This window comes from Gobio gobio (genome assembly GCF_949357685.1).
Source record: "Gobio gobio genome assembly, chromosome: 13".
Lineage (NCBI taxonomy): Eukaryota > Metazoa > Chordata > Actinopteri > Cypriniformes > Gobionidae > Gobio > Gobio gobio.
Window position 1 is genome coordinate 35,441,227 of NC_137106.1, and position 15,506 is coordinate 35,456,732.

Below are 15,506 nucleotides of genomic sequence, written 5' to 3' on the forward strand. Positions count from 1 at the left end.
ATTTCCACTGGATTTTTTTTTTGTTGCTTTATCTTGATATTAAAACAATTCTGAAGAATCAGATTCATCATCATCATCATACTGATTTTGGATGTGAGTTGAAACCCTCATCCGACTTGATCTGTCTAATAATGTAATTTATTAATGTCATTATATATGTGTTTGCAAATGTGGGTTATTTATTTATTTTTACTGGATTTTTTTTTGTTGTCAAATAATTATTTATTTATTGCAATAAATGAGAAAAAAAATTCTACAATGATTGTTGTTCTGATGGTTTTTTTTAAGCATCTAAAAATGAGGAAGTCACAAGGACAACACTATACCAGCAGTCCTTTAATTCCCTCTGCCTCTAAAATATATCACAATTTCTGTACAGAATTATATATAGCCAAATCAGACACCAGCTGATCATGAGGCAAGTGAACATATGTACAGCGGCAAAAGCTTGAGCAGTTTACCAAAAATAGAGCCTTAAAGACAGGACAGAAGACAAACTGACTGCATCCACATGGGCAAAGTACATGAAATCGTCCAGACGTCAGCCAAATATTCATAAACACACAAAGTTACCACTCACATTCACTCATTTTTTTTGGCACTATTGGCATACAAGCTCGTCACAGAGACGGACACGTCTCTGCGTTTCTCAGATTAAGGTAGTAATGATTCCGTCGCAATCTTTGCTGGCCGGCCAGTTCCGTTCGTCTGACAACATGGCCATCGTGCCTTACAATGATATAACGATATCATATAATCGGGTTTCAGAGTCATAATCTCATATGATCCAAGCTAATAATCTCAGCGTGATAGTGAGTCCTTTGGTGAATGTTCTCCCATATGATCAGCGTGTGTTGTGGGAAGATCTCAAGGCACCTGGAACATAAAGTTCAGAGATATAGCAATTAATATCAGGACAAAAACCACACATCCACACAGCAAATGGCTTTTCACAAGTTTTATAAAGCGCATCACGGCATGCGAGCATTAAAACTTTGATTTCGGCCACATTTGATACACTACACGTCAGGTTTTTTTGGGGGGGATTTTTCTACTATGAGAAACCAACACTAAGACATAAATACAATGCAGAACTACAGCGCTAAAAGTACACATCACCTCTTTGAATACACAAACAATGTTACAAACATCTAATTCACAGCATTACAACACAAGTACACATTTTGGTTACTCTGTAGTTTCCATCTGCCTCTTTGTTCATTATATTTATCCTGTCAGTGCATGCAAAGCTACTACTAAAGACTAAAGGGATAGATGACGAATCGTGCATTTTACACAGTTTGGCGGCTAACAAATCGACGAAACAAAACAAAGCGACTTTTTTGCAGTTTCCAATTGATTTCACATCCAGCAAACACAAGAATATAGTATATTTTGCTGCAAATATCGCAAGATAGGCCTTTAAATCATTGCCAATTCCAAAGCACAGCCTTTCTTAGCACGACTAGAGCATGCTAGGCCTTATTTTGATGTTTTCTTTTAAAAACATCTGGACAAGAAATGCTCTTGGTTCTACTGCCAGTCCAGTTATATGTGTTCCTTGTTTTTCCTCACCTCCTCAGCGTGCTTGTCCTGGAAAAATACAAGACAAAAGGAAGAAAAACGATTAAATAATAGCTCAATCTCAACCATGAAGTGTCTAAGCTTTGAAAAGATCTTTCTAGTGGCACCAAACAGAATTGCAAAAATAATGCCTATTAAGTCCAAAACACTCAGATACTGTAGTCATAGTTAAAGGTGCACTATGTAACTTTTCCATCCACTAGAGGTCGCCTGTTCAAAACAAAGGCGTAGTTTGATGTCGCCACGTTGGAGCTGAGCAAGGCCGCTGGAGCGATTGTTAATGAGAAGAGCGGCGGGACTTTTATTATGACACAGTCGCAACTTCCGGTTTTCCGGTCATGAGTATAAGGGTGTTTATCATATTAGATACATCTGAGTGTGTTGAAAATTATATTATTACGTTACGTAATAGGCGGCTGCTATGACACTTGTTCACACTGCAGTGAGAGTAAAGCGTTTCTGCAAAATAAAACCGGAAACCGAGGGTAATGCAGATATGACGCAATCGACAGGCGACTCCCTCACACGTCCCGGTTCCTTGGTTAAAATAGCAATTTCTCACGATTTACAAATAGTTGGAAACATTTGGGATATTGTAAGTACTCAACTGAACAAAATGTATAACACTGGCCTAGTGTTTTTTGGAATTTTTTACTCAAAAAATGTTACACAGTGCACCTTTAACTGTGAGAGCATCATGCTAAGGTTCTAAATCTGTCAGAAAATGTTCGCAGGCTATCGTTGTTTGCAAGACCGTGACAGCGGCCATCTTTGAACCTTTCTCTCTGTACGACGCAGGACCACCGTTTAGGAGAAAATCGACACAATTGGTCATGTTTCGTCTGGGACAGCCCAAAATCGTACAATGTGTACTGGGCATTAGGCCTACTACCTGTATATTAAAGGGATAGTTCACCCAAAAATGAAAATTCTATAATTTACTCACCCTCAAATTGTTCCAAACCTGTATGAGTTTCTTTCTTCTGCTGAGCACAAAGGAAGATATTTTGAAGAATGTTTGTAACCAAGCAGATCTCGGAAGCCATTGACTTCCATAGTATTTTTTCCCCACTATGGTAGTCAATGGCTGCCGAGATCTGCTTGGTTACAAACATTGTTCCAAATCTTCCTTTGTGTTCAACAGAACAACAAAATTATACAGGTTTGGAACAACTCGAGGGCGAGTAAATGATGACGTAAATTTCATTTTTTGGGTGAACTATCCCTTTAAGCCACTCAAACAAACCGATTGCAATTCCCTTTTGTGCCACTAGTGGTGAACCTTTAAAAACTGGGTTACAATGTTGAGAATCGCCGTACCTTCTCCTGAAGACGTTCCAGCATGGCAGCGATGTGGGCCTCCCGGTTCTCTTTGTTAATCTCCATTCTTTGCTCCAGTTTTTCTTTGGCCATCTTGATGAAGTTGTTGTGTTCCTCTATGGCTTTCTGGGCCACTTCTCGTTCATGTTCTCTCTTCTCAGCCAAGTGCTTCAGAAGTTCAGCTTCCTGACACTGTGGAGATAATGCATACGATTATATGAGACTCAACTATAAACATATCTAGTGTTGTTATCGTTTACTAAAACGAAAATGATTCAAAATCATTTTCGGTATTTAAAACAAACTTGCAATCAAATCAAATACAAATGTTATATGACAAACTGACCTTGGCAACAAACTGAAATGAATAAATTGAAGTTGAAGTACTAAAACTACTAAACTGAAACATTAACATTATAGATATAAATATTAAAAAAAATATTAACAAAAGTAGTCAAAATTTCTTAAAATAGACTAAAACTAAAATAAAAAACTAAAATAAAGTAAAGCTAATTCTAAATATTAATAAAAACTATAATAGTATATAAATAATACTAAAACACTGAGCATATCCAGCTTTGAAACATCTATCTGAAGTTGTCTAATGTAAAGTTAGATATGCAAGTGAAAGCGATAATTGCACGTAATCTTATATTAGTCACCTTTCTTCTCTCCTCAGCAGCATCCAGTTTCTTCTGGATCTCTTCCAGAGAAGGGTCCCTGCGAGGTGGGAAAGTGGGATGAAATTCCCTCTGTCCGTCAAAAGACGGTGGTCTGAGGATGACCTCAAAGGCCTGGCCCGATGAGCGCTTGTTTAGCTCGATCACCTCCATGTCTTTAATGATGCACAGGTTGAGGTCCACAACATCTAAAACAAAAGATCAACAATGCTTCATGCAACTCATTTTGAAACCAAACAACATCATTGAGAACAGTCATAAATATAATGTTCCATTTAGGTGCACTTTCTAACATGTACAAATGCATATATATGACTGTAATTATACAAGAGTTGAGATATGAGGCCTTTTAAGGTACCTTGTGTTTTCTTGGTGGGCTTTTCCCGAGGCTCTGGCAGGATGCAGGAGCAGAAGAAAGACACTAGAGGGAGCTCCTTCATCTTCTCTCGGTATGCTGCAACAGAGAAAGAGACTGGGTTATTTTGAGATCATGCCGCTGATGCCATGTGCTCGCACATCATTCCTTCTGCTCGGTCAAACACTCACAAGTTCACACGTGAACGAGCCTCGGTGGACGTACACGTACCTGCAAGAGTCATCTTTCCTTCTTCTGAGTCCTCTAAGGCGTTTCAAACTCAGCTGGTCCTATAGGAGAGAGAAGCGATGATGTAATCAGAAAGCAGTCAATCCATTCTTATGGATATGTCTTTGTCCTCATATACAAGTCCAACAAGGTTTCACATGGAAATGTAGATTAAGAATAATAACTCAAAATAAATCAATCATAACGCATTCATTTAAAAATAAAGGCAAATTAAGTCAGATTAAATGCTTAAAACGATTTAAAATAATAATATGTTGTTTTAAATCCTTACACAATTTTGCTTCTCAAGTTGCTTTAGATATTGGTTAGATATACAAAAAGGGTATCACCCAGCTACATCTAATCACACACGAAATATAAATCTATTCAAATCCGCAAAACAAAGCAAGCAATGTTCTTGATGGCAATCTTTCGCAAAAGAGAGCGTGAATGAATCTGGTTTGTTCAGGGTTGATGATCGTCTCTCAGCCTACGCTTCTTCTCTATCATTCTCTCTCGTTCGTCCTGCCTCTGCCCTCGCCGTGCCCCCTCATTTCCCACGCTCACGATCGCTGCACCCGCTTTGAAACTTTGTGACATTTGCAACGCATGGGCTCAGTCTATAAAACATCTCAACTCTTTTTCCATTCCTAGCGTGAAAGCCAAAAATGTTGATTCTTTGAGAATGTGGAATCGTTTCCCCAGTCGCGTGCATGCACACAAAGCCAAAATCAACTCCTGTTTTATTGATGTAATAAATAATACATGCTTTGGAACACAACCCAAACAGCATTTAACTAAGAGAAATAGCCTACACATGTATCATGCAATTGTTTGCAGCTCATGATGCAAGTCATTTTCGTAACCTCCCACTGCTTTCTGAACGCTAGGTGTTTTGAAAGCAGAGGTTGTGTCACTCTATGAAGGGGCCGTGGCCTTTTGCACACCACCCACAGCGCAGACTAGCACGCTCACTGCAGGTCCTCCAAGACCAATACACTTTTTTTTTTTTTTTTAAATAAGCTTTTTCCACTCCTCTCCCATTTTTTACATTGCACTATGCATCAGACCAACATGATTTCAAGCAAAACTGCTTTCTAAACTGATTATTAAGACTCAAAACCCAACAATTCACGCTTATACACTGTATGCATTTACATATAATTCTAATAAGCATGAAGCATCTCAAATCTAAATCTCGCAAGCATGCAAATCTGCAGTGCAACATAGATTTCTGCACTACTAAATAAAGAACAAATCAGCATTAACGGAACTTTCCATAGTTAAAAATAACTTCAATCGCATTAGTCCAACTGTCTCCTTTTGTCCTGCAAACGCATAATACAGTAAATAACAGGTTATGACATGCAAATTCACCGTAACTCACCGACGGTGTGCTGTGATCTTCTGTCGGAGTCTTTCCCTCGCGTTCAGTCTGACAGTCTGCTGCTGTTTGGATGCTCAACCTGGCAGCATCAGCACCACCTCTGCTAGATAAAGCATGACATCACCTCCCAGCGCTGTGATTGGTCGAGAGGGATGCAGGCTCCTCATGGGCTGGAATGGCTGGGAGTGCAGATAGGGGGTGGTTAACTCTTTGTTGAAAACTGGTTATGATTTAAGAGAAGGAAAGGGCATATTATGCAGCTTCATGCAGAAGAAGCACTATTGAGTAATATTAGTATTAGATACTAGATACTAGTTTGTTGTCATGGAAAATTGACTATTGGAGCTATAAAACATTAAATATTATATATAAAAAATGTGCTTTCCTACACGTGTGAGCGAATATCAAGGCTTGACATCTTTTTTTAATAGTTCATTTGAGTTTAGAATTGAATTACGTGCAGCATCGTGCGCTTAACCAGTTCTGTCTGGTTTTGGAAGCTGCTCGAAATGCCATGTCTAAAAACGGAGGAGGACTGGGATTTATGTGTCATCTTCTCGCTCACAGAGTCTTGTGGATGACTATGACACAATAACCTTGCCAACATGCCCGTCTGGATGCGGGCCTGTTTGAACAGTCTGTCAATGGCCCATCTGTTGCTTTGGTCCTGTGCCAAATCAATTACAGGAGTTTTCACAAATTTCAGAGACGTTTGCATTCATTTTGTAGCACAAACCCGATTTAACTACCAACTTGTAATCGATACACGCACGTCACATCTCTAATGTCACAAACCAATGGTTTCTAGATAGATTTAACGATCCTGAAATAGGATTTGCAGGATGAACGGATGGTTTCAGCATCCATATAAGGTGCTTATTTAAACCTGTTTGCAATTCCGAGGTCTCTCGGGTGAGGTGGAAACACTCCCAGCTGTCCTGATATGGATGTTGAACACACTGTACCTACTTTATTTCCCAGTGGCACTGCAACTCTCCGAGAACACAGACGTCATAAACGAAACCTGTCACACCTTCAAACAATATCATCTTAAGAACAAAGGAACTCAATGCGCATGGGTTCATGCGAAACAAAATATCGCATTTTGGTAGTTGATAACAGAAGTAAATGATATATAAGCACATAAAGTGTGCAGGGAAGGATCACCCACCCATACAAACTGGAGGGGAGCGTTGGGTTTGGTACAGTATTATGCTGGATGTGATCACTGGAGGAGGCCGCGGGGGGGAGGGGAGACGGCAGCGCTCGCACTCAAACGATGATGTCATCCAGCTGTCCGCTATAGGTGGAGAGACGTGTGCCCGCATGCAGGGTTTTTCACATGGCAACAGAGGAAAAAATGCAGCAAATGGGGGAAACTGAAAAAGAAGGACAGAGGAAAAAAGGACATGAGATGCATAATGGGAATTGTTCACAAAAGGTGCACTGAAATCCTTTGCAAAGCGGTAACGAGAGACTGAAAAGAGAAAGGTGGGGGATGTAGTGAAGGAAAACAATGCGTCTGCAAGGAAAGCCTGATCATCACATGGTAACCCTGCTATGATGTAATTTCCAGCCAATCAGGAGCGGTGCGCTGGATTCTCTAGTCAGGATGATGCAGTTTCCAGTCCACATCTGACCTGACAGGCAATGATGATGATGATGATGATGAAGCTGATCATGCATACAAGTACAAAGCGTACTGATGGTTTCCATATTTTTTATTAGGTTTTTTATTTTAAAAAATGTGAAGAAAATGTGTTCTAAACATTTTTCATTATTAGGGTAAGTATAACATGTTTCTTGAGCATCAAATCAGCATATTAGAAGGATTTCTGAAGGATCATGTGACACTGAAGACATTCAGCTTTGCCATCACAGGAATAAATTACATTTTAAAATATACATGCAACAGTTATATTTAATTGTAACATTACTGTAATAATATTTCACAATATTACAGATTTTTTTCTGTATTTTTGTCTTGGAGCACATAAGAGACTTCATTCAAAAACATCAGCAAACTTTTGACCAATAGCGTATATATACACCGATCAGGCATAACATTATGACCACCATCCTAATATTCTGTTGGTTCCCATTTTGCTGCCACGTCAAGGCATGGACTCCACTAGACCCCTGAAGGTGTGCTGTGGTATCTGGCACCAAGAAAACGAGGAAAATACTTGTACAAACAACATTTTTAACAATGCTGGATTATGGTGATATTTTATTCATGCATGCAAATCAATCTTCTTTGAAAATGCTGGATTCAGTATATCATGCAGCACTAAGATTTGTAACTAATTCTAATTTGCGTACTCATCACTGTAGCTTGTATGAAAGTGTTGGTTGGCCATCTTTGCACAATCGCAGACTGGAGCACTGGTATATTTTTCTTTTTAAGGCCATACTTTGGAAACTGCCTCCTTACGTATGTTCTCTTCTGACTCCAAAAGTCACTACCAGGAAATGTAATCTTATGGGCAAATCATGTATGATATCCCACAAACTGTTTTCGAGAGAAAGTGCCTTTAAAATTTTTGCACCTTTTCCTGGTGTAAATTGCAGAAACAGCTCAAATTTGAGTATCTACCAACAATAATACAGTTTTTATAACTAGGATAAAGGACTATTTGAGTAATAAATGCATATGTGATGTTATTGAGCGCTGCTGATGATTATGTTGAGATGATGTTAAATTGCTAAATGTCTTCTTCGGTTAATTGTGTGTATACCGGAATGTTTTTTTTTGTTTTTTCTGCGGTCTTGGCCAGGACTCCCTTGAAAAAGAGATTTTGAATCTCAGTGGGGTTATTTCCTGGTAAAATAAAGGATAATGAAATGAAAAAAATGAAAAGCAGATCCTTTAAGTCCTGTAAGTTGCGAGTTGGGGCCTCCATGGATCAGACTTGTTTGTTCAGCACATCCCACAGATGCTCGATTGGATTGAGATCTGGGGAATTTGGAGGCCAAGTCAACACCTCAAACTCGTTGTGCTCTTCAAACCATTCCTGAACCATTTTTGCTTTGTGGCAGGGCGCATTATCCTGCTGAAAGAGGCCACAGCCACCAGGGAATACCGTTTCCATGAAAGGGTGTACATGGTTTGCAACAATGCTTAGGTAGGTGGTACGTGTCAAAGTAACATCCACATGGATGGCAGGACCCAAGGTTTCCCAGCAGAACATTGCCCAAAGCATCACACTGCCTCTTCCCATAGTGCATCCTGGTGCCATGTGTTCCCCAGGTAAGCGACGCACACAAACCGCCCATGACCCTGTCGCTGGTTCACCACTATTCATTCCTTGGAGCACTTTTGATAGATACTGACCACTGCAGACCGGGAACATCCCACAAGAGCTGCAGTTTTGGAGATGCTCTGACTCAGTCGTCTAGCCATCACAATCTGGCCCTTGTCAAACTCGTTCAAATCCTTACACTTGCCCATTTTTCCTGCTTCTAACACATCAACTTTGAGGACAAAATGTTCACTTGCTGCCTATTATACACTCTAAAAAAAAAGGCTCGTAATCATAGGGGAACCTTTTTTAGTGCTATATAGCACCAATTTTGGTGCTTCAGTGGTTCTTCAGCGGTTCTTCAGAGGTGCTATATAGCACCTTAGTCAAAGAACCGGTGAAGAACCTCTGAAGAACCGCTGAAGAACCTCTGAAGAACCGCTGAAGAACCACTGAAGCACCAAAATTGGTGCTATATAGCACTAAAAAAGGTTCCCCTATGATTACGAGCCAAGAACCATTTTTGGTGCAATATAGAACCTTTTTTTTTTAGAGTGTATCCCACCCACGAACAGGTGCCGTGATGAAGAGATAATCAGTGTTATTTCATTTCACCATAATGTTATGCCTGATCGGTGTACATATTTTTTTATTGATTATTATTGATAATGATTTCAAATTCTTTTCTACTACATTAAGCCTTTTCCTTTTAATAAGGTACAATGTGTTGTCCTTTTACAAAGTACATATTGTATACCTTATACAACATACACAGTAAAGCACAGCTGCAGTTCAGTGGGAGATATTCTGACATCAGTAACACATCAGTCTAATGGCTTGTGATACTCATGGCAGGATGACTGATGGGCTCACTTTCCTTAGGTGCACTACGGTATGCCAGTTGATTTATATTAGAAGTTAGAACATATTGTGATGAGCTCATTCTGACACACCCGCCCTGAATAATACAGTGTGAAACAGTGAATAATTCATAGTCATGCTTTGTTTTGAGTCAAACATGCACAAAATGCTTGTTTGCGTCCTGGCAGTGATCTTGTGTTTTGGTTTCAAAACCGTCCACAATGACTTACATTAAGGTCAACAATATAAATGTTGTTGAACATTGCCATTTTTTTTCCTTTTCATTTTTGATGTTTCGTGAATTCTGTGTTTTGAAAATTGTTTTAATGTTAAGATTTACATAAGACTACATAAATGTAACATACACTAAATGTATAATACTACAATACATTTGAGATAGTAAATAATACAAATAAAATAAGAAAAAACAAAAACATCTTGAAATATATTCAATGAAATTAGAAGTGTGACAACTACAATTTATTTTTGAGGCACTGAAATGCAACATTTCATTGAAAGTTCCGACATTCAATGCACGTCCAAACATTACAATCCATTAGGCATCATTTGCAGGAGTAAAGCATTTCGCATTTAAACTAGCGAGCCAAAGCTTTAAGTGATCTGATTGTGTATTCTAGGTGTGAAGCGCTCAGGAGAGTGTGATGTGGGAGAGTAGGTCACTGTATCTGCAGGCTCTAAACTCAGGACATGACATCACTCTAATGGTTGTGTGCTGCATGACTCATAGCTTTTAACTCTGGTCGTCAGTATCTCTATGACCTGGACTTACGGTCAAACCGATCTACATGCTAAAGCATGCTGTTTACTAGAAATAAACAGAGAACAAAAGATGACATCACATAAAAAGACAACGACAACAGCAATGTTCAGAATGAAATACTAGGGTGCTGCTTATTGGATGCTGCATTGTTTATGCAGTACAGCGTCTACTATTTCAGTATGCGAAGCAGCATGCAAGTACACAATGAGTGTTATAATAAATATGATAATGTAATGCTAGTTAGCATTAGAATGCTACTTATTTTGCCACATGATCTCACTACATTGCATGTTTGATGTCCAGTTACCATATTGGAAGTAAATAAGGTTATTCTGCATTTTTAAAGTCCGCATTAAACTGAAGTTGCAAGAGTCTTTTCTTCCCTGTTGTCACGTATATCCAAGTGAAACAGCTTCTCTGATGAAAAAAAAGTAGGGCAGGACTTGATTTTGTCCATGGGGAATGAATTGGATTGTTGGGTGGTTGTGTTTTTTTTCTATTGGTCGATCTCATGTGAGGGACAGGTGGCCCCGCCCTCGTGCCAGTAAACACATCATCAAAGAAGAGATGAGGGGGAGGGGAAGTTATTTTGATTAAAGATTATGAGGGCCATGAACTTAAAAAATAATGATGTGCACGGATAAATAGTTGATAAAAAAAATACTGAAATGTCATTAAAATGTCAATTTTGATTTCATTGTGACTTTAATTCAATCAGATCAAATAAGAGCTAAGTTTGGAATAGCAGACTACTAACTTGAACGGATAGTTCAACCAAAAATGAAAATGACCCCATGATTTACTCACCCTCACGCCATCCTAGGTGTATATGACATTCTTCTTTCAGACGAATAAAATCAGAGTTATATTAAAAAATGTCCTGGGTCTTCCAAACTTTATAATGGCAGCCCAAAATTTGAAGCCCAAAAAGTGCATCCATTATAAAAGTAATCCACACGGCTCCGGGAGGTTAATAAAGGCCTTCTGAAGCAAATCGATGGGTTTGTATAAGAAAAATATCCATATTTAAAACTTTATAAAGTAAAATATCTCACTTCCGGCGGGACCACCTTCAGTATTCAACTTACGGAGAAAGTGTAATGGCTCTCACTGTTCAAACGCTTACGCTATACGTCTGACGCCATCCAACGGCGGTCCACTTTATAACATGTTAAATATGTATATTTTTCGTACACAAATGCATCGCTTTGCTTCAGAAGGCCTTTATTAACCCCGTATGGATTACTTTCATAATGGATGGATGCACTTTTTTGGGCTTCAAATTTTGGGCTGCCATTCACTGCCATTATAAAGCTCGGAAGACCAGGGACATTTTTTATTTAAAGGTCCCCTTCTTCACGATTCCATTGTTCAAACTTTAGTTAGTGTGTAATGTTGCTGTTAGAGCATAAATAATACCTGTAAAATTATAAAGCTCAAAGTTCAATGCCAAGCGAGATATTTTATTTAACAGAAGTTCCCTTTCAAAGCCTACAGCGAACGGCTGGCTTGGACTACATCCTGGTACTTCCTTCTTTAATTACGTCAGTAGAGCAGTAGAACAGACCAACCTCCGCCCACAAAGAAACGCGAAAAAGGGGGCGCGGTCTTGTTGCTGTCCCACGTGGAGAAGCGGACGTGTCGCGTGGAGAAAAGGAACTGTTGCGTTGAGTGTGTTTATGGCCATGTCATCGAGAGACGCTGTTATTTTCATCCAGGAGTCAAATCACCTTTGTTTGGCTTTCCCAGGGACGCTGTAGAGATTATTGAACGCATACATCGCTCCGTTAAGAGGCGTGACCTTTCCAACGTGCGCTAAACTGCTGTCAAATTACAACACAGGAACCGCTTTCACGTGCGCCAAGCTGTGGTCGAATCACAGCACAGGAACCGCTTGCACAATCAGAACTCGTTACGTGTTTCTGAAGGAGGGACTTCATAGCACAAGGAAATCACCAGCCGTTTTTAGGACAGTGGAAACAGCGGTACACAGATAAGTAAATTGTGTGAAAAATACTGTGTTTTTTTACACGCGAAACATGAACACATGTTATATTGCACACTGTAAACACAATCAAAGCTTCAAAAAAACACGAAGAACGGGACCTTTAATAGTACACTGTAAAAAAAGTCCATAAAATAGGGCACAATGTACTGTATAAATATGAAGGAATTTTCCGTATTGGTTTTTTACAGGTGTTTTACCTATATTTTGAATTACATATTGCATTAGTTTGTGTTTTAAGGGTTTACGGAAATTTTCGTAAAACTACTGGATAATGTCCTGGCAGAAAATTACCAGTACATTTTCCGTTTTTATTTTTTACAGTGTAAGTATGCACATAACATAATGAGGTCATGCGACAATGTTGGACACAATTGCTGCATAGTGTGTATTACTTCACATTCTATTTTCTAAAATATTAGGGACACTTTATCCAAGTCATCTCAATGGCAAAGGTGTCCCAATCACCATGAATTCACCCTATTTATTCTATACCAGACAGTATGCAGTAAACATCTGCACGCTGTACACCATATACATACAGCATACTGATAAAATAGTATGGTAATATGCCACTCAAACAGATTTGATTCTTATCTAGCTGGGAAAGCATCATTTGTTGGCCATAAAGTGAATACAATTAAAATACTGGCATTCAAGCAATGCAGTGGTTACCTAGTATGAACAAACAGCTCTTTGATGCTTAACATTGATAAAACAGTATAACAACCGTAGACCGGTAAAAACCAGTTATGACTGACTTTTGGATCTTGCCAGGCAATGTTCTTCCTCCCAGACATGCAATTATAGTAGGCGTTCTGACACTTCCCGCTTCCATTCAACTCATCCTTTCTCCCTTTATGTTCAGCAAAAGAGCATTTGTGTGTGTGTGTGGCAGCATGGAAGGGTGTTAAGATGGAGCTCTCGTAAATATAACCACATAGTGACTCACGCTCTGTGAAAATCCAAAGGCATCTGCCGTTGCTTAAGTTTGCCACACAACCTACACGCTTCAGAATGTGATGAGTCACCCATACAGGAAAAGTGTGCATGCATCTGTTCACGACTACTCTATTCTAGAAAAACTTACAGACTAAAGTCTGCAGGACTTGGATGTAAAGAAAATGTCAATAAAAAAAATCCACCAATTTTGGATTTGGATCCGTGTGCATACTTTGTCCAAACATCTATATATCAATCCGTCCATCCTCAAAGTATATTTATTTTAGGCCTAAATGTGAAATATATGTATACAGTATTGCACATAAACTTGCATGTAATGATGAAAATGTAAACCAATGTGAGCCAACGTCAATTTTGGATTTGCTGTATACAGTGTCTGTATAGTGATCGATCGAACCATCCTCCCAACTACCCATCCAGCAAAAAATGTAAGGCCCAAATTTATGATATATGTATTTGAATTTCACATAAAACATCAATTTGGAACAATGATGTTCAACAAACAAACTAATAAGCTTAATTGCTGCATATTTGTCAGTCGTATATAAACAAAACTGGTAAGAACATGTAAGATTTCTGTAAACAAAAAAAAATTTGCAAACAAATTTATGCTGATTAAGCTATTTGAATAAATGCATTTTAAAAATGATTATTTACATAAAATCAAATAGATGCAAATATTTAAACTGAACCATGATTTTTTTTTTAGTTTATGCATGACTGACACATGCATCAGTTTATGTTAAAACTGTGTAATCCAAACAGATGGAAATTGTATATGCAATTCAAATATTCATTGCCCGGCTAAAAAAAAAGAAGTCGCTGTTTGTATTTAAATTGGCAAATGCTTAAGAGTCAATGATTGGATCATTATTGCAGTGATTATTAAGTTTCTAGCATGTTATATGTTTGGCAACTGTTCTTCTAACCCTAAAAGATGGAGTGTGAAGCTTTTCAACCATGTAGGGAGACACATCATAGCCATATTCAAGGATGACAATTTCAAGATTCATCAGGCTCATATTCTGATGGAACGGTTGGGAATAATTTTTGGCACCTCTGAGTCCAGACCTTAAATTCATTGAAAGTCTTTGGGATGTGCTGGAGGAGACTTGACAGAGTGCTGGACTCTTGCATTGCATCTTGACCAAAAATTGATGCACCTCTTGATGGAAATATCATCACAACATTTATTTTCATCAAGCGCATTAATGTTTGGTCAAGATCATGTATTGACAATGCAAGAGTCCAGCACTCTGTCAAGTGCTTGTGTGACAATTCATATGTGAAAATTATTCTTCATGCTCCCTCACAACCATTCTTTCAGTTTGAGCCTGATGAATCTTGACATTGTCATCCTGTAATATGGCCACAATGGGCCCTATTTTAACGATCTGAAACGCAAGTGTCAAAACGCGAAGCGCAAGTAACTTTGTGGGCGGGTCTCGGCGCTGTTGCTATTTTCCCGGCGGGATAAATGGCTCTTGCGCCCGGCGCAAATCTAAAATGGGTTGGTCTGAAGTAGCTTCATTATTCATAGGTGTGGTTTGGGCGTAACGTGAATAAACCAATCCGAGCGTCATCCAACATTCCCTTTAAAAGCAGGTGCGCAAGTTCCATTATGGATTGCTATTATTATGGCGTATTTACCAGGCGCACGCCAGGAGCGGTTCACAGCCGAGGAGACTGATGTTCTTGTAAGAGCAGTGAAAGACAGAGAAGTGAAGTTGTAATGTTGTACATTATGGTAAAGGTGATTTCACAGTCTTTTTTTTTTTTTCAGTCTTTCAGTTTTTTCAGTTTTTCAGTCGATTTTTGTTCCTGGTTCTTGACGGACAAACCAATTTGTCAGATGTCCTTATATACATATATGTCTTGCCACTATTGGACAAACAGGTCTTATCCTTAATTATTACAATTAGCCTGAATCATTTGTAAGCTAGATTTATGCCTATTTTTTCACATCTTCGTGGCACACCACAATGATTTCCGTCATCTCATGTGTTAATATTTTTTTAGTGTAACAATTTATGATTTGCAAAAATAACTGTTGCATCTGTGTAGATTACATGAGCAAAGTTTATGCGCGTTGTGCACGCT

General features: G+C 38.8%; 1 protein-coding gene across 4 annotated transcripts; it reads right to left on the minus strand.

Moving 5' to 3' along the window:
• Positions 1–209: 209 nt before the first annotated feature.
• On the minus strand, positions 210–6,933 carry stmn4l (stathmin-like 4, like). Of its 4 annotated transcripts, none has more exons than XM_079832298.1 (7): positions 5,555–6,933; positions 4,171–4,229; positions 3,943–4,038; positions 3,567–3,772; positions 2,905–3,096; positions 1,576–1,593; positions 210–876 (listed from the first exon to the last, which is right to left on the minus strand). In XM_079832298.1, exons 2-7 carry the CDS (start codon positions 4,181–4,183, stop codon positions 868–870), a joined length of 534 nt encoding a protein of 177 aa, XP_079688424.1. In that variant the 5' UTR covers positions 4,184–4,229; positions 5,555–6,933; the 3' UTR covers positions 210–867. The 4 variants fall into 4 exon arrangements, with proteins under 4 accessions (XP_079688424.1, XP_079688423.1, XP_079688421.1 ...); XM_079832297.1 differs by lacking the exon at positions 5,555–6,933 and adding an exon at positions 4,460–5,017; XM_079832295.1 differs by lacking the exon at positions 210–876 and having other exon boundaries at positions 945–1,593; positions 5,555–5,636.
• Between the last annotated feature and the right edge of the window lie 8,573 nt (positions 6,934–15,506).